Consider the following 22,741-nt stretch of genomic DNA (forward strand, 5'->3'; position numbering starts at 1 on the left):
CCTTTGACCACTCGCCCCCTGCCAGTAGGAGCATCATGACGCCACCAGGCCAGCGGGGAGCAGCAGCGAGCTACAGGAAGATAGAACTTCCGGGTCAAACAGGTGACAGGTGGATGTTGTTGTACAGCGGCTCAAGTTGATCTCTTTCTTCTCCTGTCGACCCCCCCATGGCCACAAGGCGACCGGACAGCTTCGATGGGCTCGTCTACCGCGGCCGAGATGAGCCCAGCTACGGAGCGGGCTACTCGCTGCGGAGCGCCGGCGGCCCCGCGGAGCCGCAGCATCACAACTGGGTCACCACGCCGCCGGACATCCCCGGCAGCCGCAACCTGCACACAGGAGAGCGGACGCCCTTGTACGACGAGCCGCCGGGGGAGTCCGGAGGTGCTCGCGAGTGGGAGGCTGCGCAGGCTGGCGGGGCGCCGGCTGGTGAGGCTGCTAGCTTCCGTGCTAATGTGACGCCGTCAGTAACGGCATAATGAAGATAACCGCTAACTAGCAGGCAGTTTTGTTCGTTCTTATTCAGCTAAATGTGAATAATCATCCTGTCCGTCTTGTTGTAAATATGTATCACCAACGTTTGAAGGCGGGACATGAAGGTCATCCTCCAGCATCTTTTTGTCTAAGCTGTCGTTCCAACGAAGATTATTTAAAGGTGCATACTGCCATGGTTGGTTGCCGCCATGGGGGCGCTAGCCTTCAAATGTACTATATCCCGCCTTCTTCCTGCTCAGGACATTCAATGCACTTGCACGCGCACACGTGTACACACATATTTACACACGTGCACGCACACATTCACACACAGTCATGCACAAATGTGTTTGCACGCACGCATGCATGTATTCACACCCATGCACGCACGCACATGCACACGCACTCAGGACATGTCATTCACAGATGCTCGTAAATCACAAATGTCTTTAATAGGACACAAATGTTGGGCTGCTGATTGTCATACCATAACTAGGCACACCAGTAATAACCAGGCAGTGTGGTGGTGTTACTAATGACATACCAGTAATAACTAGGTAGTGTGGTGGGCTTAATGGCATACCAGTAATAACTACGCAGTGTGGTGGTGTTAATGACACACCAGTAATAACTAGGCAGTCTGGTGGTATTACTAACGACACACCAGTAATAACTAGATAGTGTGGTGGTGTTAATGACTTACCAGTAATAACTAGGCAGTGTGGTGGTGTGAATGACACACCAGTAATAACTAGGCAGTGTGGTGGTGTGAATGACACACCAGTAATAACTAGGCAGTGTGGTGGTGTGAATGACACACCAGTAATAACTGGGTAGTGTGGTGGTGTTAATGACACACCATTAATAACTAGGTAGTGTGGTGGTGTGAATGACACACCAGTAATAACTAGGCAGCGTGGTGGTGTTAATGACAAACCAGTAATAACTGGGTAGTGTGGTGGTGTTAATGGCACACCAGTAATAACTAGGTAGTGTGGTGGTGTTAATGTCACACCAGTAATAACTAGGTAGTGTGGTGGTGTTAATGACACACCAGTAATAACTAGGTAGTGTGGTGAGCTTAATGACTTACCAGTAATAACTAAGTAGTGTGGTGGTGTGAATGACACACCGGTAATAACTAGGCAGTGTGGTGGTGTTAATATTGTTGTATTGCTAGTGCTTTGGCACATAGAGTCAAACAACCATCGACACCCTAACTGCTGTATAAGTGAACCTGTAAGGGTTAGGTTGCTATGATTGAATGGTATCTTGTGAGCGCAGGAAGAAGGTTCGATGTATGAAATGCTAATCGATATATTTACGTATCATTTATTTATCATATGATGTGTCATTACAGAACAGCTGAATCGCTTCGCTGGTTTCGGGATCGGACTCGTCAGGTGATCTGCTGATCATGCGGCATATTGATCATGTGACATAGCGAGGCGTTAACGAGTGTTCACCTCCAGTCTGTTCACAGAGAATGTCCTCACTCATCCCTGCGTGGTGTTCCGCAGGCAGTGTCAGGTGACGACGTCTCCGCCTTTGCTGACCTTCGGTACGCGCACGTCAACCACCTTTGTGCTTGTGTGCAGGTCAACTATCACGCACGCTGCTACCACCTGACGCCATTCAGCGCCCTTGCCGTCATGTATTCCATCAGCAAGTCTCAGGTCAGTGGTCACACGGGGTGCCGGGTGTGTCCCGTGGTCACATGACAGCATGTGTGTGTCGGTGTCAGGGTCCCAAGGCGCTGTGGAAGGGGATGGGCAGCACCTTCATCGTGCACGGCGTCATGCTGGGAGCGGAGGGCATCATCAGCGAGTTCACGCCGTTACCACGGTAACCAGCAGCCGTAAGAGCCAGGTTGGCGGTAGGGAGGGGGCGTGGCCTAAACAAAGTGCGTTTGTGGCTGCAGGGAGATTCCTCACCGCTGGAGCCCAAAGCAGCTGGCGGCTCACTTCCTGCTCAAAGGGTTAGTTCTTCTTCTACTATTTCCTGTGGGAACACTCATTAATGCTGTACTTCCTATTGGCAGCTTGACAGCTGTGGTTGCACTTCCTTTCTACTGCTCCAGCCTCATCGAGACCGTGCAGGTGATTGATGGATGGATAGATGGTTGATGGATGGATGATGGATGGATGGTTGATGGATGAATGGTTGATGGATGGATGGATGGATGGTTGATGGATGGATGATTGATGGATGGATGGATGTGGATGGATGTGGGTGGATGGTTGATTGATGGATGGATGGATGGATGATTGATTGATGGATGGATGTGGATGGATGGTTTGACGGATGGATGGTTGATTGATGGATGGATGGATGTCACATGTGACCATCACTCTGCTGTGCTGCAGAGCGAGATCGTGCGGGACGACTCATCATCGGGGCTGCTCGATTGCGTGCGTGAAGGTTTGGCTCGCCTGCTGGGCGTGGGCGCTCCTCACAGTCGCCGCCTGCTTCCTCTCAGCTGTCTGCTACTTCCTACCCTCACGCACGCCGTCCTGCGCTACGCCATCGCCTCCTCCGTGCAGCGCGTCGTGCTCTGGCTGCATCATCGCAACAAGAAGCGGCGCCACAGCCCGTTGGACCCACTGGAAGCTCACTTCCCAGAGCTGGCGGCGGCGTGGCTGGGATCACTGGTGGCGGACGTGGTGGCGTTCCCACTGGAGACGGCGCTGCACCGCCTCAGCCTGCAGGGCACCCGAACCATCATCGATGCCACTGATGCGGTGACAGTGGAGGGAAATGGCGGCAGCCCGCTAGTGCTGCCCGTCAATACGCAGTACGACGGTTTTGCCGACTGCCTCCACGCCATTCGCCGCAAGGAGGGCTGGCCTGGCTTTTACCGTGGCTTTGGCGCATTGGTGGCGCAGTTTGTGCTGCACGGCATCTTGCTGGCCACTGCCCGGACACTCCTGAGGCTGCTGCTGCTGGAGGCCAAGGTCAGCTAGAGGCGAGGCTACACAAGATACAACATCCTGGGCCTCTCACTGTCACCGTGGCAACAAGAATATATATCAATATGATCACATTGCTAGCTTAGCTTAGCCTAGCACAAAGACTTGTGGAAACATGATGTCACTTCCTGTCTGTGTGAACGCATGAAGCCAATAACTTCTTCAGTTATGAAACAAACGTAGACTTTCAGACCAAAAAAGTTTTGTGGAACATTTTGTTGTCAATATGAAATAAAAACAAATACAAAGATGATGACATAAAACGTTTCTTCTTGATTTTGTTTAAGCTTTAATGTTTTTTATTACGAAACCTAATGTTTCATACTTTTGTTCAGGCTCCGCCCCCCCCAAGCGGAATAGGAAATCGACTGAAGGATGATCAGGGTTAGGCGGAGTTTTTGTGACAGCGGAACCTTTGTGTCGAGTCGATGTAACTGGTTTCCACACGGACACTTCCTCACCGCGCAACGTTGCGTTTCTCCTCGTTCGCCGCTGTTTGGCTTCCGCGGTGAAGTTTAATTGGAAAAAGTTGGCAAATGAAATCAAATTGACCAAACTAAAACTTGTTTTGTGTTCATGGCGGGAAGCGGTAGCTCTTTGTTCTCCGGCTTCCGGGTTTTGGGACTTTACAGCAATCATGTGCCGCACGTGCTACGCTACCATCAAAAACACCGCGAGTTCTACGTGGTGACGTCGGTGGGCAAATGTTTGCACACTTACAATGTAAGAAAGTTCTTCTAAGTTATCTGCTGTGATTTGGAGCTGATGAATAGTCCCATTAATAGAATTGATGTTGTGACGTCATTGATCAATGCGCGTGTTTATTTCAGGTGGCTCATTTGGGCATCGTCTCTGTCAGTGAGTATCTTTTGCTTGACTTTGGCTGCTTTGACAAGGTAAAGCGCTGGACCGTGATTGGCTGCTGTGTTGTGATGCGGTCGCCTAGGTAACAGTCTCCAAGATGACATCACTTGTGTGGCAGCGGACAGGATGTTGGTGTTTGCTGCCGCCGGACGACTCGTCTGTGCCCTCGCGAGGAACAAAGAGGTCACGTGAAGGGGCATCGAGGTGCAGGGATGGGCGGGGCTCAGACGGTTTGCTCTCTGTGCAGGTGGTGATGCGTTACCGTGGTCACGAGCAGGAAGTGCGTCTGCTGCTTTCTTTGGGTGATCAGCTGATCTCGGCCGATGGCGGCGGACACGTCATCGTGTGGGACGTCCACGCGGGCGGTGAGGGTGCGGCCTGACGTACTGTGGACCTTTGTTGTGTTTGCTAACGTGCGGATGTCCTCGCAGACGTCTACCTGAGGCTACACTTTGACCCCAGCACCTTCAGCGTGTCGGCCATGATGCACCCCAGCACGTACCTGAACAAGGTGCTGCTGGGAAGCTCCCAGGGTGCACTGCAGCTGTGGAACGTGAAAAGCAGGTTAGTGTTAGCGTGGGCGGTAGAAGATGAACACACGCTGACACGTTCGTTCTTGTGGTCGCCAGCAAGCTGCTGTACACGTTCCCGGGCTGGTCGGCAGGGGTCACGGTTCTGCAGCAGGTGAGCACGCGGCGTCAATCTTTGTCAAGTCACGGCTGCCCCGCGTCACACAAACGGAACTTTCCAGAGCCCGGCGGTGGACGTGGTGGGTGTCGGCACGGCGACGGGCCGCATCGTCATTCACAACATCCGAGCGGACGAGACGCTGATGATGTTCACGCAGGACTGGGGACCAATCACATCGCTGGCTTTCAGGACAGGTGACTTTTTCACGCTCTCCTCTGTGACCTTTGACCCAAGCGTTCAAACACTTTTCTGGGCAGACGGTCCTCCCGTGGCGGCGTCCGGCAGTCCTCAGGGTCACATGGCCTTCTGGGACCTGGAGCGTCAGCAGCTCGTGGCTCAGCAGAGACACGCCCACAACACGGCGGTGGCAGCTGCCACCTTCCTGCACGGCGAGCCGCTGTTGGTCACCAACGGAGCCGACAACGCTGTCAAGGTGAGCGTCGTTGCCAAGGGAAAGGCCGTTTCTGCCCGCTTTCCCACGATTAGGTGGCTGTTTGTCCAGGTGTGGATATTTGACCAGGATGGGGGCGGAGCCAGGTTGCTGAGGAGTCGCCAAGGGCACAGAGCCCCACCCACCACTATCTGTCACCATGGCAACGATGGCAAGAACATCCTGAGCGCAGGTGAACGTGGATAAGACAACCCCCCTCGTCTTCTTCCTGTGGTGACCACAAATGCCCCCCCCCCCAGGTCAGGACGGCACATTGCAGTCTTTCTCCAGCGTGCACGAGCGCTTCCACAAGAACCTCGGACACGGTGGGTGTGCACGTGAGTCCGTACACCTGCCACGTGAAACTATCAGCTCTTCTCAACCAATCACGTGAGGCGTGTGTGTGCGTGCATGTGTGTAGGCTCCATCAGTAAAAAGAAAGAACAGAAGAAGAAGAAGAACATGTCCTATGGGGAACTCCGCCTGCCCGCCATCACTGCATTCTCCTCTGGTTGACACGCACACACACACACACATCTGGTGCCAGTGTGGAAATGGCGGCTGTGACGTGTGCGCTGTCGGTGTTGATTGACAGCTACAGCCCGCCAATCAGACTGGGACGGCATCGTGGCGTGTCACCGTGGTCGCCTAGCAACCACCACCTGGAACTACCAGCGGTGCACCATGGGAGCTCATCACCTGCAGCCGCCAGGTGGCCACAGCGACGCCATCGCTACGGTAACCGCATTATTTTCATCATCACACACACACACACACACATCATGACCACTTTCTGTGTCCTTTCCAGGCCGTCGACATCACTTCCTGTGGAAACTTTACAGTTGTGGGCTCATCGTGCGGCCGTGTTGACGTCTACAACCTGCAGTCCGGACTTCATCGCGGTTGCTATGGAGACAAGCAGAAAGGTGACTCCTGTTCTGGGATTGGTCTCTTCACCCCCTCTCTCTTATTAACTCCTCCCCTCCAAAAGCTCACAGCGGTGTGGTGCGAGGGGTCGCCGTTGATGCACTTAACCAGCTGACTGTCACCATCGCATCTGATTGGCTCCTCAAGTTCTGGCGCTTCAAGAACCACAAACAGGAAGAAGAGATCAAGTTAAACGCTGCACCGGCTAGCATGAAGCTCCACAGAGACAGGTAGCTAACATTTAGCATGATGCTCCACAGAGACAGGTAGCTAACAGCTAACATTTAGCATGAAGCTCCAAAGACACAGGTAGTTAACATTTAGAATGATGCTTCACAGAGACAGGTAGCTAACAGCTAACATTTAGCATGAAGCTCCACAGACACAGGTAGTTAACATTTAGAATGATGCTTCACAGAGACAGGTAGCTAGAAGCTAACATTTAGCATGACGCTCCACAGAGACAGGTAGCTAACATTTAGCATGACGCTCCACAGAGACGGGTACCAGTAGCTAACATTTGATGCTGCATGTAGCCAGTTAGCTTGACGCTAATGATCGTGTGTGTGTGTGTCCTCCTGTTAGCGGAATGCTAGCAGTGGCGTTGGATGACTTCACATTGCTGATTGTTGACATCGAAACCAAGCGAGTGGTCAGGAAGTTTTGTGGTCACCATGGCAACACCAACGGCATGGTGAGCTATTGCTAATGCTAATGCGAATGCGGAGTAGCTTGACGATGTTGGTTTTGCGTTGTTGAGACTTTTAGTCCAGATGGTCGCTGGTTGGTGACGGCGGGCATGGACTGCACCATTCGGACGTGGGACATCCCTTCTGGAAGGTGAGAGTGGAACAGTCCATTTCCATCAAGGCTCCGGCTACGGTGACCCAAATGGCTTTGCATTGCTTTTCCCGCCAGCCTTGTGGACTGCTTCCTGGTTTCCATGGCGCCAGTGGGTGTGTCCATGTCACCCACGGGAGACTTCCTGGCAACAGTGCATGTGGACAGTCTGGGAGTGTACTTGTGGTCAGGACCGCTCCTTCTTCTTGCTTGGAGACATGACAACAGCCACTCACAGAGCAGCTCTCCTCCTCAGGACTAATAAGAGCCTGTGTGGGCCCGTGGGGCTCCACCCTCTCTCGGCCGACTACCAACCGGCAGAGGAGACTCTGCCGGGAGCGGCGGTGCATGAGGTCGAGCGGGAAGTGATATCAGAGGAGGCAGAGTACGCGTTCCGTTCAAGTGAGCAGTTAGGGGCGGAGCTAGTGACGCTGTCTCAGCTGCCGGAGTCGCGCTGGAAGAGTCTTCTTCACCTGGACGCCATCAAGGTGAGCGCCACATGACAGCTGATGTCACATGACCTGACCCTGGCGGCCTTTCAGAGGAGGAACAAGGCCGTCTCGGCGCCTGTGGCAGGAACTTCGGCGCCATTCTTCCTGCCCACCGTGCCGGGCCTCACACCACGCTTTGCCACGCCCATTCAGGAAGTGCAGGTGATGATGTCATCACGTTGCAGATGTTGTAGATGTTTATTTATTTTCTTCATCGTGTGTGTCAGTCCAAGGTTTACAGCTGCGGTCCGCTGTCTCAGAGGTCAAAGTTCAGTAGTGCTCTGGAGGCGTGTCTTCAGGCAGGCTCATGTGAGTGCTGGGCAGAAAAGCTTTCTGATGGCTTTGATGTTTTGCATCAACGTTGCTCACGTTCCTGTGCAGTCCACGTTCCCATCCAGCTCTTGAAGGATTTGGGCCCGTCTGCGATCTCGGTGGAGCTTGCCTGCCTGTCACCTGAAGGGGGCGGAGACAGCAGCCTGCTGTTGGCTTTCGTGGGCATGATTGACAGCATGTTGGCCAGTGGGCGGGACTTTGATCTGGCGCACGCATACCTGGGTCTGTTCCTCAAGGTGAGCCAACCACACCTTTGTCAAGTTTTATTGTGAAAATCTAATGAGACGTTTTCCTCTCAGCTTCACCTGCGCTCGCTGTCGCAGGATGCGGTCGCCATGGAAGCGTTGCTCCGCCTCTCCTTGCGGCTGGAGGCGGGGTGGGCGGACCTGCGGGCGTCGTTTCATCAGTCGCTTTGTCTGCTGGCGTACGCTAAGAGCGCGCTGCTGTGAACTTGTCGTCCTCTGTCTTGGGACGCCAGGCAGGTGTGTTGACCACCTTCACCTTCATCCGTTTGTCCGATCAGAAGAGACTTTTTTTTTTTTTCAAAACTCAAAGACCCTCAAGAGTTTCATATCTTCTTCGTCAAGTCCCACATGAATAAAATACCTTCCAAAATCCATCCATGACTGTCACTCACTCAAGGCTCATTTAAACACATATTGTGCATCACCTCATTCGTTATGTATTTGACTTTTTTATTGCAGTAGTTGTTATGTATGCTTGACCTTCGGAGCCCCTTTGTGTTTTTCTTTCATTTGTGCTTACTCGCTACAAAAAGGCCGTAAACAAGCCGTACGTCACCTGACGTCACTTCCGTACACAAGATGGCGGCCTCCTTGTGGACGGTGTGCAGGAGAGTTTCCGGGAGGAGCAGCGGCAGGTATTTGAATCATTTGATAAGATGTCAACTTAAACCTGAATTAGTTTGAGTTGTGAATGTGTGAAATGACAGCAGCAGCCATTTGTGGTCACGTGACGGGTCGACTTTCTCGCGCGCTTCTTGTTCGCTCTCATGACGTCATAAAAGATTGACAAGGAATGCTCTCGACTTTTTTGTCGTTTTCTCACGTGAAAGAAAACGATCGATTGATGACTTTCCGAAGGAAACGTTTATAGTCAGCGTGAAGCCCAACATCCGGGCACTGTATGACGTGTCCGATGAAAAGACGTAGCCGCCATTTTGTTTGATGAACAGCCATGAAAATAAATCACATATCAACTGGACATGCTATTCAGGAGTACATAATGCTGGAGCCTATCCCATCTGACTTTGTTGAGCTGTCAATCACAGGACACGTGTGTGTGTGTGTTACGAGAATGACATGTAGGAATGATCGTGATTCAGAAGATTATGACGACACGTGCGTGACTGCTAATGCTAAAGCTAACGTGTGTGTTTCAGACTGCACCTTGTTAGCTGCTGCCAGAGACGCTTCCTAAACTCTGGTAAGTTTTTTTTTCTTCTTGAGTCTACCAGCAAGTTCCCGCCTTCCTCTACACTGGGAGCCAATCCGCTCTCTGCTGTCAGGTCGTGGCTTCCTTGTCCGCCCCCGACCCCTCCCTCTCCTGGTGGTGACAGGTGGTGGTTACCTTGGTTACCAGCATTACAAGAGGACAACCCAGGAGGATGGCGCTCTGCCCTCTCTGGCCACTCCCACAGAGGTAATAGCATATTGGTGACACCCCCCACAGCAGGGGGCGGAGTCTGAGGAGGGTGGAAGAGGGTGGCTCAAGTCGGGTTGAATCACTCCTTCACGTCCCTGGGCTGTGTGGGCATGGTTAGCAGCTCGCCCTGTCGCCCCCGCCATGGAAAATGGCGCCAGCATGACCTGCTGCGGCGGGTGAGGCGACAGAGGGAGGGGGGAGGAGGAAGGGTGAGGCGAGCAGCAGCGAGATTGAGGTGAGAAATAAGAAAGAAAATAGAAGAGAAGATCAGGACGTACGTGTGAGTGTGCATGTCAGCAGATCTTACTTAGCGTGTCTAATTCCACCTGATCCCATGCTAACCTGCTAACCCACTTAGCACACACATGCAGTATGGAAGTGGAGGCTCGTAATTCCAACATAGATGCTAAATGCTTGCTAATGCACCAACATGCATAGTAGGGCTGCACCATTCATCCACCCAAATCCTAATCGGATCATTTCATTATGAGCATGTGGAAAAAAAGAAAACTGACTTCCCCCTCATCATATCAGGCTCCTTCCTGCTCTCCGTGCACGTATGGCGCTGCCCATACGTCGACGTGGTTGCAAAAGAAAGAAGAAAAATAATTTTCTTGCTAAAAATGGCAAGTAAGTGGTGTGGAAGTGGTACAGCTGTGTATTTTGGAAGAGCAAAACACTGCCTTCTGCAAAGTCTGTCTGAAAGTGATATCTACTAAAAAGACAGCAGCACCACAAACTTCTACCAACACCTCAAGAAGACGGTCACACTGGCGTGAGAGCCCTGCGTTGCGTTTTGGGATGCACAGGAAAACAAACTATAACCCGAACTACTATATGGCAAATCACAGGCCAGCTGGAAAACCCTAGACGCTAGGAAACACCCACATTGATCTGGTCAAAGACATGGTAACATACACATGATAAACATGATATTGCTTGGTCAAAACCATTGTGAAGGTCCGAGGCCTGACTGATGCCGATACAGATATGGGGGCTGAAAAGAAGCTGATATCTGAAAGAAGATTTTATATATATAATTGCTGATATATGAAAAAGATAATGATTAATAATAGACAGGCTATACAGTATAGTGTACATGAAGATACATTCTTATAATATCCACAAAGAAGCAGAAGACTAGCTATACTACCCATAGTGTGATGGGTAGTATAGGTAGTACTAGTTCCAGGTGGTAAGAGTGCCAATATAAGGTGTAGGTGTTTGCAGTGAATGAGTAGTGTTGGTTGCTGTGCTGGTGCTGGAGGCCTGGCTAACTGGCTAACTGGCCCACTGCACGTGTTGCATCAAGACCAGGGGTCTCAAACTCAATTTGACAGGGGACCAGTTGAGGTAGAGGCTGGGTATTGGGATTAGGGCTGGGAATGTCAGGGTACCTCACGATACGATACAATTCACAATACATCCATGTGAGAACACCACTGTTAGTTCAGTGTTGGTGTTTACTTGCCCCTGGAAGTGTGGAAGTAACACTGAGGTTGCCCAGATGTTGCGGGCTGCAGTTACACTACTCTTTGATGTCCAGTCGTGGGCCGCAAGAAACTATTTGGTAGGCCGCAAATGGCCCGCGGGCCGCAAGTTCGAGACTTTTGGTTAGGGTTAGGGCTAGGGCCTCCACACCTTACTGACTCTACCCATCTGCCCATCTAATGTAAATATATACATTTAGTGCATTTTGCTCATTAGCATAGAATGTCGTACGATAGCCGAGCATTTTCAAATCATTGGCTAATGTAAAGTGTTTGTCAGCTAATACATGACGTGTTCATAAAAAACATCTTTCCACATTCAAACACGCATCACCTGACTAGACTTAACACTAGGCACTAAACTACATTTGATGTTACAGCATAGCTGCTTTTAAAGCATGCAGTGTATCAAATACATGAGCATTTTCAACATGGTTTGGGGGAGCGGGTACAGGCAGCAGACAGACAGAGAGCCACTGGAAAGAAGTGAATATATGTGCTACGTTTTCACTGGTAAAGGTACACATTGCATGGCAGAAAAGACACACATGCTCAATGCATATCACTTGAAATCTTTCTTTGGTCAAACAAATACTAAACCCTTCCTGATGTCTTACTTTTTTGCATGTTTGTCCCACTTAAATGTTTCAGATGGTCAAACAACTGTAAATATTAGCCAATGACAACACTACTCAACATAAAATGCACTTTTGAAATGAAACTTTGTTATTATTAAGGGAGAAACTGAAATGAACCGTGCTGGAAAGGCCTCCCATGTGGCGGCAATGTTCTGTGGTGCTTCTGTAGGAGGAATACTGCTTGCTACCAGAAGATCTGGCTGACGCGTGGCTAGTTTGCTGGCAGTAAAATCAATTATGAACCTCCGTCCATCCATCCATCTTCTATGCCGCTTATCCTCACTAGGGTTGCGGGTATGCTGGAGCCTATCCCAGCTGACTTCAAGCGAGAGGCGGAGTACACCCTAGACTGGTCCAATTATGAACTTTCAGACAAATATTTGAGTTAAAATCATACTTGCAGCTTTATTGTCTTCCATTAAAGTCCATCGTTAAAAGGTCCGGTGCATCAAACATTTACAATTCCATGGAATCCAACCAATACTTGTATGCTTTCTGGTCACAGTCATCTCTTTTATACCCAAACATCAAACTGTACGCAAAACACCCCCTACTGACCAAACCATGTCATCACCAGTAGAACCAAATACAGAAACAAATTTAATACAATTTAGGCTGTAATAGTGGCTGGATGACAACAATTCAGCAAAATTCCTCCACAGCACTGGAAGAGACTCATTGCAAGTTGATTGCAGTTGTTGCTGCTAAGGGGGGGCCAACCACTTATTAGCTTTGGGGGCGATCGCTTTTTCACACCAGCGTGTGTGTGTGTGTGTGTGTGTGTGGGGGGGGGGGGGTATATATATATGGGGGAAAAATGATGTTGAATATCTTTCCTGATAATAAGTGGGTGATGTATTAGTAACAAAATGATGCCACATCATTTGATAGAAATGAAAATGATCACCCTATAGAGGGGGGAAATCAAAGACACCCCAAAAATGAAAGTGAAAAAATTATGCAGCAGACTGGTCCATTTAGCCAAAATGTCATTGGAGCAACTCAAAATGATTCTCGGTAGTTTGTGTGGCCCCCACGTGCTTGTACGCATGCCTGACAACGTTGGGGCATGCTCCTAATGAGACTACGGATGGTGTCCTGGGGGATCTCCTCCCAGATCTGGACCAGGGCATCAATGAGCTCCTGGACAGTCTGAGGAGCAACCTGGCGGCGCTGGATGGACCTAAACATAATGTCCCAGAGGTGTTCTATTGGGTTTAGGTAAGGTGAACGTGGGGGCCAGTCAATGGTATCAATTCCTTCATCCTCCAGGAACTACCTGCATACACTAGCCACATGAGGTCGGGCATTGTCGTGGACCAGGAGGAACCCAGGTCCCACTGCACCAGCGTAGGTTCTGACAATGGGTCCAAGGATTTCATCCCGATACCTAATAGCAGTCAGGGTGCCGTTATCTAACCTGTAGAGGTCTGTGCGTCCTTCCAGGGATATGCCTCCCCAGACCATCACTGACCCACCACCAAACCGGTCATGCTGAATGATGTTGCAGGCAGCATAACGTTCTCCACGGCATCTCCAGACCCTTTCACGTCTGTCGCATGTGCTCAGGTTGAACTTGCTCTCATCAGGGAAGAGCACAGGGCACCAGTGGTGTAGTTGCCAATTATGGTGGTCTATGGCAAATGCCAATCGAGCTCTACGGTGCTGGGCAGTGAGTACAGGGCCCACTACAGGACGTCGGGCCCTCAGGCCACCCTCATGGAGCCTGTTTCTGATTGTTTGGTCAGAAACATTCACACCAGTGGCCTGCTGGAGGTCATTTTGTAGGGCTCTGGAAGTGCTCATCCTGTTCTCCCTTGCACAAAGGAGCAGATACCGATCCTGCTGAGGGTTGAAGGACCTTCTACGGCCCTGTCCAGCTCTCCTGGAGTAACTACCTGTCTCCTGGAATCTCCTCCATGCGTCCAGGTACCGCAGTGATGCCCTGGTCCAGATCTGGGAGGCGATCCCCCAGACACCATTCGTAGTCTCATTAGGAGCATGCCCCGACGTTGTCAGGCATGCGTACAAGCACGTGGGGTCCACACAAACTACTGAGAATCATTTTGAGTTGCTACAATGACATTTTGGCAAAATGGACCAGTGTGCTGCCTCATTTTTTCACTTTCATTTTTGGGGTGTCTTTGATTTCCCCCCTCTATAGGGTGATCATTTTCATTTCTATCAAATGATGTGGCATCATTTTGTTACTAATACATCACCCACTTATTATCAGGAAACATATTCAAGATAATTTTTCCCCCAGTTTAGATCTGATGTGTTTTCCAAGTGTTCCTTTAATTTTTTTGAGCAGTGTATATATATATATATATATATATACAGTATGTATATATATATGTGTGTGTATATATATATATATATGTGTGTGTATATATATATAATAATTACATAATTTGTTGGGTGTTGTGAGACCAGGTGAGGTACGCGCTGATGTGTGTGCCAAGGAACTTGAAGGTTTTCACCCTCTCCACCTCAGTCTCATCAATAAACAGGGGTCTATGCGGCTCCTTTTCCCTTGTTCTTGGGTCAATGATCATCTCTTTAGTCTTCTCTGTATTGAGAAGGAGATTGTTATCACGACACCAAGCTATGAGGTCCGCCACCTCTCTTCTGTATGATGTTTCAACACCACCAGTGATCAGGCCGATGACTGTAGTGTGCAAATTTAATGATGCTGGTGTTGTTCTGGGAGGCCACGCAATCGTAGGTGAAGAGCGTGTAGAGGAGCGGACTCAGCACACACCCCTGGGGGGTCCCAGTGCTCACAATTCTTGAGCTGGATGTGCAATTGTGGACTCTGACTGACTGGGGCCTGCCTGTTAGAAAGTTAAACACCCAGTTACAGAGGGAGGGTGACAGGCCAAGTGTGAGGAGCTTATTTGTGAGTTTGTGCGGGCTGACTATTAAATGCAGAGCTATAGTCTATAAATAGCATTCAAGAGTTTTATAAATAGCATTCTGACATATGTATCATGGCCTTGTAAGTGAGAAAGGGCTTTGTGGATGGCAGTGTTTACTGCATCATCAGTGGACCGGTTCTGGCGGTAGGCAAACTGTAGAGGGTCCACAGTAAAATATGTGTGTGTGTGTGTGTGTGTGTGCAAGTGCGCTCCCTAAAAGTTTTGGGAATGAAAATAAGAGTTAGCTTCCTCCTCCTCTTCATCAAACGCTTCAATCAGACTGCAGCTGCCACATTTGGCTCTTCATCATCTGAGCATGCTCAGAGCAGGATTGTGTGCCTCCGCTCCTTGGCGTCGCTGGCCAATCGCGTTCGTCTGGCACTTCCTGCCTGCCAGCGCTCTGCAGCCACTGGCCAATAGGGTGAGAGCTCCACTCTGACTGGACGAAGACCAAAGTCACTCCTACTGCTCTTCTTTGTCACAGTGCCGTGGGCGGAGCCGTTGCCAAACTGCACTTTTCTCTCCGTCCCGTAGGTGGCGCTTTACCGCTCCTTCCCAACACGTTTCCTGTCTCGGGCGTGGGGTCGTGTGAATGGGGTGGAGCTCCCGACGTGGCTACGCAAACCCGTCTACTCACTCTACATCTGGACCTTTGGTGTCAACATGCAGGTACACACACACACACACACACACAGCAGGGGTGAGAGCGTTCCATGAAGTAGTTACGCAATCACATCATCAAATACGTATATTTTACACACTTGTACTTCATCTGCCACTATGATTAATAATAAATACTGCAGTTTAGCAATCACATGACATTTTCTGTGGGAGTGGTCTAACATGTGTGGGCGTGGTCCTACTAGTGTGTGGGCGTGGTCTAACATGTGCTGGTGTGGTCCAACAAGTGTGTGGGCGTGGTCTAACATGTGTGGGCGTGGTCCAACAAGTGTGTGGGTGTGGGTGTGGTCCAACAAGTGTGTGTGTGTGTGTGTGTGTGTGTGTGTGTGTGTGGGCGTGGTCTAACATGTGCAGGTGTGGTCCTACTAGTGTGTGGGTGTGGTCTAATATGTGTGGGCGTGGTCCAACAAGTGTGTGGGCCTGGTCTAACATGTGCGGGTGTGGTCCTACTAGTGTGTGGGCGTGGTCTAACGTGTGCGGGTGTGGTCCAACAGGAGGCGGCAGTGGAGGACTTGCATCACTATCGTAATCTGGGAGAATTTTTTCGTCGACGTCTGAAACCAGCCGTGCGACCGCTGTGCTCGTCCTCATGCCTGGTAAGACGTGTCCTTATCAAGCTCCTCCCCTTTGGCTCTGGGCCACACCCTGTGGGGGGCTGTCATGCTGTAGATGAGGACGAGATGCCCACCCTGTGATGCCCCTCCCTCTGCCCCGTCCCTCCAGCCACAAAGCACACGGTCCACCTTCTAAAAAGAGGCGTCGGGTTTGACTCTGCCCTCTGTGTCGTCTGTCAGGTGTCTCCGGCTGACGGCAGGATCCTCCACTTGGGTCGTGTCAAGAACTCGGAGGTAGAGCAAGTCAAGGGCGTCACTTACAGTCTGGAAAACTTCCTGGGGCCGCAGCATGGGCGGAGCAACGGTAAGACCGCTCCCATTGTGAGCGACCACAGAGCGGTGGAAGTGACCGAAGACGTCTCTGCAGACCCCGCGTCCTCGTCCTTCAGGGACCGCCTCCTCACGAGTCCAGACAACGAGCTGTTCCACGTGGTGGTCTACCTGGCACCGGGCGACTATCACTGCTTCCATTCGCCCACAGACTGGAGGGTGGAGCTCCGGCGACACTTCCCAGGTGAGGCGGCGCTGGGAGGCTCAGGCGGCCATCTTTGTGCTGACTCGTCACGTCCGCGTGTCCTCGTTAGGCTCCTTGATGTCGGTCAACCCGGGCGTGGCTCGCTGGGTCAAAGAGCTCTTCTGCCTTAACGAGCGTGTGGCGCTGACCGGCCAATGGCGGCACGGCTTCTTCTCCTTGACGGCGGTCGGCGCCACCAACGTGGGTTCCATCCGCGTCTACTTTGACCAGGTGAGTTGGTCACATGACCCGTGAGGACCACTGGCTCCAAAACGTTGGTTTGTTTGCTCAGGAGCTGCAGACGAACACGCCACGCTACAGAAAAGGCTCTTTCCACGACCACAGTTACGTTGCCATGGGCAACCAGGTGTTGTCGAGGGAGGGGCTGTCCTTGCGGAGGGGGGAGGCGGTGGGCGAGTTCAACCTGGGTTCTACCATCGTCCTTCTCTTTGAAGCCCCCAAAACTTTCACCTTCAACGTGCACCCGGGACAGAGAATCCGAGTGGGGGAGGGGCTTGGCGCCCTCTGATTGGCTGACTGGGAGTGATCAACTCAGGAGGAGGAGGAGCTTCCTGGCTCGCTCTGGAACATTTTTGGAATTCTCAGCAATGTGCGTGCGTGTGTGTGTGTGTGTGTGTGTGTGTGTGTGCGCGTATCTGTGTGTGTATATGCGTGTGTGTGTGTGTACGTGTGTGTATATGCGTGTGTGTGCGTACGTGTGTGTATATGCGTGTGTGCGTATGTGTGTGTGTATATGCGTGTGTGTGCGTACGTGTGTGTGTGTGTGTATATATGCGTGTGTGCGTGCGTGCGTGTGTGTGTGTGTGTGTATATATATATGCGTGTGTGTGTTTGCACGCCCACATGTAAAACATGGCCTTGTCAAAAATAAAAAAACAACCAAATAAAAGATGTAATCTTTTATTTTGAAGAGAATAATTTTCTGCATGTCACTTCCTGTTGATGTTCTGTGGGTGACGGGGACAAAGGTCGTGCTTGTGGAATTTGAGGAATTCATCACAGCCATCATTTTTAACTCCGCCTCTGGCAGCAGAAGCAGCAGCAGAGCCAATGGGAGAGCGGCGGGCAGCAGTTGCCGTGGCGATGAAAGCGCGGCTCAGCCAGACCTCCGTGGGACCAGCCGTCCACGCCCATGTCCTTCGCCGCCCAGACCTTCCTGTCCTGGACGGGATCGCCGGCAGCTGCCTCACCGTTCCAGGGGGAGGTGCCTGTCTGCTGAGTTTTGATAGCCAGGAAGGAGGCCAGGTCCAGGTCCAGGCCGACTGCACCCCCCCGTGGACACGGGGTGCTCTGGCGGCACTGGGGACAAGGGATCCACACCTGGGGAGGAGGGGGAAGTGGGTTGCGATCACTTCCTGTGTGAATGTCACGTGACCATGTCACGCTCACCTGCTCGTTGACGACCGTGTCCAACCTCTTCAGACACGCCTGGCAGAAGGTGTGGCCGCAGTGCAGTCGCCTTGGCAACCGCGTGGCGAGGTCATAGCTGCCAAAGCACACGATGCACACCAGGTCCTGGCGCTTGAGTGATGTCACCGTCTCCATGGCAACAGAGGATGCCCCCTCTTCTATGTGTGTGGACATTTTGGCGTGTAGTGTGTCAAGCTAGCTGGAAAACCAACAGAATGATACCTGCTGGAGTGCGGGGCTTAACAATGTTGATTAACACACAAACATACCCGACCAATGGCTTCCATTTGGTGCTCCTTTCTTCCTCGGCTGTTCTTATTCCATCGTGTTGTCCATGTCTTCTTGTTGGTCGCGCGTGTTCTTCTGCCCTCCTCTTGGTGTTTGTTTGGCCTTCATCAATAATTCATCCTCATAAATGTTGTGTGTTTGCTCTTCATGCTTGACAAACCACATGTTTGCAACTGAAGAGAAAACAAGACTTTCCAATGGACACTTTGCAACATTTGGACCAACAATGTTTTCTAAAGAGCTTTTACTGTCCTGTAACTGGATGAGTGCTGCGTCAGGTTACACAGCTGTTACCTAGCAACAGGACTCAGATGACTTCTGATTGGACGACATCCTGTATTGCCACATTTTTCTCTTTTTCTACTCTTATGCGAACAAGACGTTGGAAATGAAGCATGACAATGAACGTTTGAATAATCAGTCCATCGTCACTGGTGTCACACATCATGCTATCACACGCTAACTTAGGAAGTTCCAGCCATCCGTTTTCTATGCCACTTATCCTCACCAAGGTCGCGGGTATGCTGGAGCCTATCCCAGCTGACTTTGGGAGAGAGGCGGGGTACACTCTGGACTGGTGGCCAGCCAATGGCAAGTATTATCGGGTCAGCGAAGGTGCCGGCTATCTTCTGGCGTCACAGGTTTCGTCAAGGACTCCAGGAGAAAGTTATCTTTGGAGAGAGTGGCCCCAATGGTCTGAGCAAAACAAGTATAACAGTCGAGGGGTTCTGTCTTTCATTTGGCCGGAAGATGGGAACGGGTGAATGAAACGGGGTCCATGGACATGAGAAGAGTTCGGAGAAGCCATGGTGAACGACTTCCGGACGGCTTCGAGGAGATTCTGGACGACCGTCTCAGGAGGAGGAAGCAGTACCCAGTCAACACGGTGGTGTCATGGTGGGGATGTTGCGGATCAGTTGAAGGAATACTTCAGGGTAGGAGGGCTCAGGTAAAACCAAGGACACATCTCTTGGGATCTTGCTCTTTTCCTTGTTCTTGTTTCCTTTTCCTCCTTTCTTCTTTCCTCTCTGTGGCCAAGAACAAGTTAAACTCATTCAAAATCAACTCATCGATAGTCCTGATCATTTGTTTGATCCTCCCAAATGTTTCTTTATTTGTACAGACCTGCTCTCTCAGTGTAAGAGTGTAGAGGATATAAAATAAATGTATAAAAACAGTACAAGAAATGATTAAAAAGAATACAAGTTCAGAAAGCAGATATAAAAACACTATGAATGCACAACAATCATTGTGCAATCATTTCAATCATTGACCAAAAAAGGTGATGACAAATGCTAACGAAGTTTTAGCCATGACCACAGCAATGATGACATCACCGCAGAGAAAGAACAAATACCTCCTTCATTCAGGAACGTCACGTTACGCCACCACCGACGTACATTACGTTCCAGCTTCAGTCATTCAGAAAAACACAAACTAAACCTTTGACCTTGCAAAACAAACATGTTCATAGGATAAAAATATAATTTTTCTAGGATAAAAGTAGATTTTCCGAGGATAGAGGTAGAATTTTCCGAGGATGAAGGTAGAATTTTCCGAGGATAAAAGTAGAATTTCATAGGATAAAAGTAGAATTTTCCGAGGATGAAGGTAGAATTTTCCGAGGATAAAAGTAGAATTTCATAGGATAAAAGTAGAATTTTCCGAGGATGAAGGTAGAATTTTCCGAGGATAAAAGTAGAATTTCCTAGGATAAAAGAATTTTCCAAGGATGAAGGTAGAATTTTCCGAGGATAAAAGTAGAATTTCATAGGATAAAAGTAGAATTTTCCGAGGATAAAGGTAGAATTTTCTGAGGATAAAAGTAGAATTTCCTTGGATAAAAGAATTTTCCGAGGACAATACAAACATTTTGAAAGGCTAAAAGAGACGACAAAGTTAATTGTTGGTGAAAGTTGACTCAGCTGGTTTAAATAGTGTTTTTTCAAAATAATAGCATCAGTCTGTGGTTTCCAGTGTGTTCCAGAACTCAAACGGGAGGTTTGTTGGTTACACAAACAAAATGGCCACCTTTCGGGTTCTTTCTTGGTCCGGTTCAGTCGACTTCTTCCTTCAAGGAAACAAACCCGGAGCCAATCAGCTGCGATGACATCACTTCCTCCGCCTGCAGCGGTAGCAGCAAGCGCAGCGTCCGCCCTCCTCTTCCCCCCCGGATACTTCCTTCACCAAATATGGTGGCGGGGCGGCGCCCGACCCCATGTAGGGGTTTGCGTTATTGCCGTTGACTGCAGCTGAATTGGCTATCACCATGCTGTCGTCACCGGAGGTACGCAGTTTAGCTCGAGGGATGGTCACCTGACCGTAGGGGTTGTCCAGGGACACTCTGATGGCAGATGACATGGCGGCTTGTCACAAGGGGAGGGACTTAGCAAAGGTCCAATCAGAGAAGATAACCTAAAAGAGAGGAAAATGCTATTACTCATAAAGACTTTCATGTTCGCTTCTTGTGCTACCTGCTCTGATCAATACATATTACTTATTAGTACACTTTGTGCTTCCTATTTTGCAGTTTTTCAAAAATATCTTCATGAATGAAGTATTCTGTTTGGTGGTTGAATTATTAGTCCAAACATATTCACATTTAAGAACATGTTACATTAAATGAAGCATTTCCAAGCATAAAAATGGCTAAATTAAGTCAAATCCAAAAAGAAGACATTCAGAACATGCATTCAGCGACATTGATGTAGTACTGTACGCCGGTCACTAGGAGGCAGTGATGTTACTGTAATGTTGACACAAGCACCGGACTTGATGGGCAGACCAACAGGCTTTTATTGCAACTTTCAGTCATCTCACAACAAACTCAATAATCCCAAATAAAAATCCATAATTAAAACACAGGCTACTGTTACCGTAACCCATAACCAGCATAACAAGCTAAAACTCACTTCTTGCCCACACAGCACTCACTCTGCTTCCCTAGCACCACGCACTTGTACCAGTACATCCCCCAGTATATTTATCCATCCATCCATCTTCAATGCTGCTTCTCCTCATTAGGGTCGCGGTTATGCTGGAGCCTATCCCAGCTGACTTTGGGCGAGAGTGGCGGGGTACACCCTGGGCTGGTCACCAGCCAATCGCAGGGCACATATAGACAAGCAATCATTCACAACTGTGGATAATTTAGAGTCGCCAGTTAACCTAACATGCATGTTTTTGGAATGTGGAGGGAAACCGGAGTACCTGGAGAAAACCCACATGCACGGGGAGAACAATCCCAACAGAGATTCGAACGCAGATCTTCCCGATCTCCTGACTGTGCGGCCAACATGCTAACCACTGGGCCACCGTGCGGCCTAGTATATTTATTTATTTATTGCTTTTTACTGCTTTTATTGTTACTGTCTATATGGCTTGTGCAGCACTTTGGTCAACCAACATTGTTTCAAATGTGCTAGAACAATAACGTGTGACTTGACTTGAGCCTAAAGGTGACTAATTTAATGTCTAGAGGGCTCTAATCATGTTAAAAAAAAGGGTATTTCTATGGTTGTAAACAGGTATTTTATGCTCTAACTACCTAAGTATTCCATGTATAAATAAGGAATCCTACTTGGCAAAAATTCACTTATCACGGTCCTGTGTGGAACCAATGAAGCGCCATAAACCAGGGATTCCTGTATACTCACTTATCTTTACTAACAGCATTATTTCAAACAAATGGAATAATACAGTCATATTTGATCTGATTCTACATGCTCGTTCATCATAAATATGAATATAAATATCATTATTTCATCAAAAGGAGAAAAGCATAAGCAAGACACAAGATGAAGTGGTCCAAGATGTTGGATCTACTAGTGATGTCATTATTAGGGGTGTCATAAGATCTCGATTACAATGTGACGAGCTTTGTCGTTCAGGAAAAAACTGTCTGGTGGGCACTAGGCCTGCGACGATAGTAAATAAATAAATAGATGAACGGACGTGACAATAAATGACAATGAAGTGGATAATCAGAACGTTATTATACGTGCATGCGTCTGTTTTCCTCCAAACAGCCAGGAAGAGGGTTCACTTGCTCCACTACTTCCACACCAAACTCCTCCAAGCATGGCTTTAGGGAGGGGGAACAGAAAAGGGTCTTCCCCAAAGTGTTCCCACAAAGTTGAACGCATACAAAATGTGTTGTTAAGAAACCCACGTCTGGTTTAAATGCTAGTGTATCAAACTGACTTATTAACACTTAATAATAATAATAATAATACAAGTAGTACATAATACTTAATAAAGTAATGACATGTAGTAGTAAATCAACTTAGAGTAATGTTGGATTTACCTTTGAGAGCAAACTTCTTCTTTTCTTCTGAGTGGAAAACAAAGGTGTCTCTTCTCTTCACTCGCTCAACCGCCCTAACCTGTTCAACCGGGAGACACTCCCTCCTCCGCCTGGAGCCACGCCCACTGACCACGCCCCCATCACCCGATTAACTGGGGTTTCCGATTAAGATTAA

The 22,741-nt window shown here is 49.5% G+C and overlaps 4 protein-coding genes across 13 annotated transcripts; 3 read left to right on the top strand and 1 right to left on the bottom strand.

Annotated features, from left to right (window-relative positions):
- The first annotated feature begins 15 nt into the window (after window positions 1-15).
- On the top strand, window positions 16-3,694 carry slc25a46 (solute carrier family 25 member 46). Of its 2 annotated transcripts, XM_054757670.1 has the most exons (8): window positions 16-429; window positions 1,835-1,877; window positions 1,947-2,004; window positions 2,073-2,150; window positions 2,219-2,319; window positions 2,396-2,452; window positions 2,516-2,573; window positions 2,841-3,694. In XM_054757670.1, the coding sequence occupies exons 1-8, from the start codon at window positions 168-170 to the stop codon at window positions 3,435-3,437; spliced, it is 1,254 nt and encodes a 417-aa protein (XP_054613645.1). In that variant the 5' UTR covers window positions 16-167; the 3' UTR covers window positions 3,438-3,694. The 2 variants fall into 2 exon arrangements, with proteins under 2 accessions (XP_054613645.1, XP_054613646.1); XM_054757671.1 differs by lacking the exons at window positions 1,835-1,877; window positions 1,947-2,004 and having other exon boundaries at window positions 66-429.
- Window positions 3,695-3,859: 165 nt separating this feature from the next.
- Window positions 3,860-8,617, top strand: wdr36 (WD repeat domain 36). 4 transcript variants are annotated; one of them, XM_054757657.1, is made up of 22 exons: window positions 3,860-4,166; window positions 4,274-4,301; window positions 4,390-4,490; window positions 4,555-4,672; window positions 4,739-4,871; window positions 4,937-4,991; window positions 5,059-5,191; window positions 5,255-5,430; window positions 5,500-5,620; window positions 5,688-5,765; window positions 5,849-5,938; window positions 6,023-6,165; window positions 6,236-6,353; window positions 6,419-6,584; window positions 6,940-7,048; window positions 7,115-7,194; window positions 7,273-7,380; window positions 7,451-7,682; window positions 7,737-7,847; window positions 7,913-7,994; window positions 8,067-8,254; window positions 8,318-8,617. In XM_054757657.1, the coding sequence occupies exons 1-22, from the start codon at window positions 4,020-4,022 to the stop codon at window positions 8,465-8,467; spliced, it is 2,667 nt and encodes an 888-aa protein (XP_054613632.1). In that variant the 5' UTR covers window positions 3,860-4,019; the 3' UTR covers window positions 8,468-8,617. The 4 variants fall into 4 exon arrangements, with proteins under 4 accessions (XP_054613632.1, XP_054613633.1, XP_054613634.1 ...); XM_054757658.1 differs by having other exon boundaries at window positions 6,029-6,165; XM_054757659.1 differs by having other exon boundaries at window positions 5,688-5,753.
- Window positions 8,618-8,736: 119 nt separating this feature from the next.
- pisd (phosphatidylserine decarboxylase) lies at window positions 8,737-19,707 on the top strand. Of its 4 annotated transcripts, XM_054757675.1 has the most exons (9): window positions 8,737-8,898; window positions 9,421-9,464; window positions 9,547-9,680; window positions 15,267-15,401; window positions 15,908-16,009; window positions 16,208-16,331; window positions 16,395-16,541; window positions 16,612-16,772; window positions 16,834-19,697. In XM_054757675.1, the coding sequence occupies exons 1-9, from the start codon at window positions 8,843-8,845 to the stop codon at window positions 17,068-17,070; spliced, it is 1,140 nt and encodes a 379-aa protein (XP_054613650.1). In that variant the 5' UTR covers window positions 8,737-8,842; the 3' UTR covers window positions 17,071-19,697. The 4 variants fall into 4 exon arrangements, with proteins under 4 accessions (XP_054613650.1, XP_054613648.1, XP_054613647.1 ...); XM_054757673.1 differs by having other exon boundaries at window positions 16,208-16,541; window positions 16,834-19,700; XM_054757674.1 differs by lacking the exons at window positions 8,737-8,898; window positions 9,421-9,464; window positions 9,547-9,680 and adding exons at window positions 9,700-9,918; window positions 15,012-15,153 and having other exon boundaries at window positions 16,834-19,702.
- Window positions 17,473-22,735, bottom strand: rnf224 (ring finger protein 224). 3 transcript variants are annotated; one of them, XM_054757679.1, is made up of 4 exons: window positions 22,567-22,735; window positions 18,242-20,675; window positions 17,952-18,167; window positions 17,473-17,882 (listed from the first exon to the last, which is right to left on the bottom strand). In XM_054757679.1, the coding sequence occupies exons 2-4, from the start codon at window positions 18,257-18,259 to the stop codon at window positions 17,574-17,576; spliced, it is 543 nt and encodes a 180-aa protein (XP_054613654.1). In that variant the 5' UTR covers window positions 18,260-20,675; window positions 22,567-22,735; the 3' UTR covers window positions 17,473-17,573. The 3 variants fall into 3 exon arrangements, with proteins under 3 accessions (XP_054613654.1, XP_054613652.1, XP_054613653.1); XM_054757677.1 differs by having other exon boundaries at window positions 17,473-18,167; XM_054757678.1 differs by having other exon boundaries at window positions 17,473-18,171.
- Between the last annotated feature and the right edge of the window lie 6 nt (window positions 22,736-22,741).

Source organism: Dunckerocampus dactyliophorus, chromosome 17 (genome assembly GCF_027744805.1).
Source record: "Dunckerocampus dactyliophorus isolate RoL2022-P2 chromosome 17, RoL_Ddac_1.1, whole genome shotgun sequence".
NCBI classification, from domain to species: Eukaryota; Metazoa; Chordata; class Actinopteri; order Syngnathiformes; family Syngnathidae; genus Dunckerocampus; species Dunckerocampus dactyliophorus.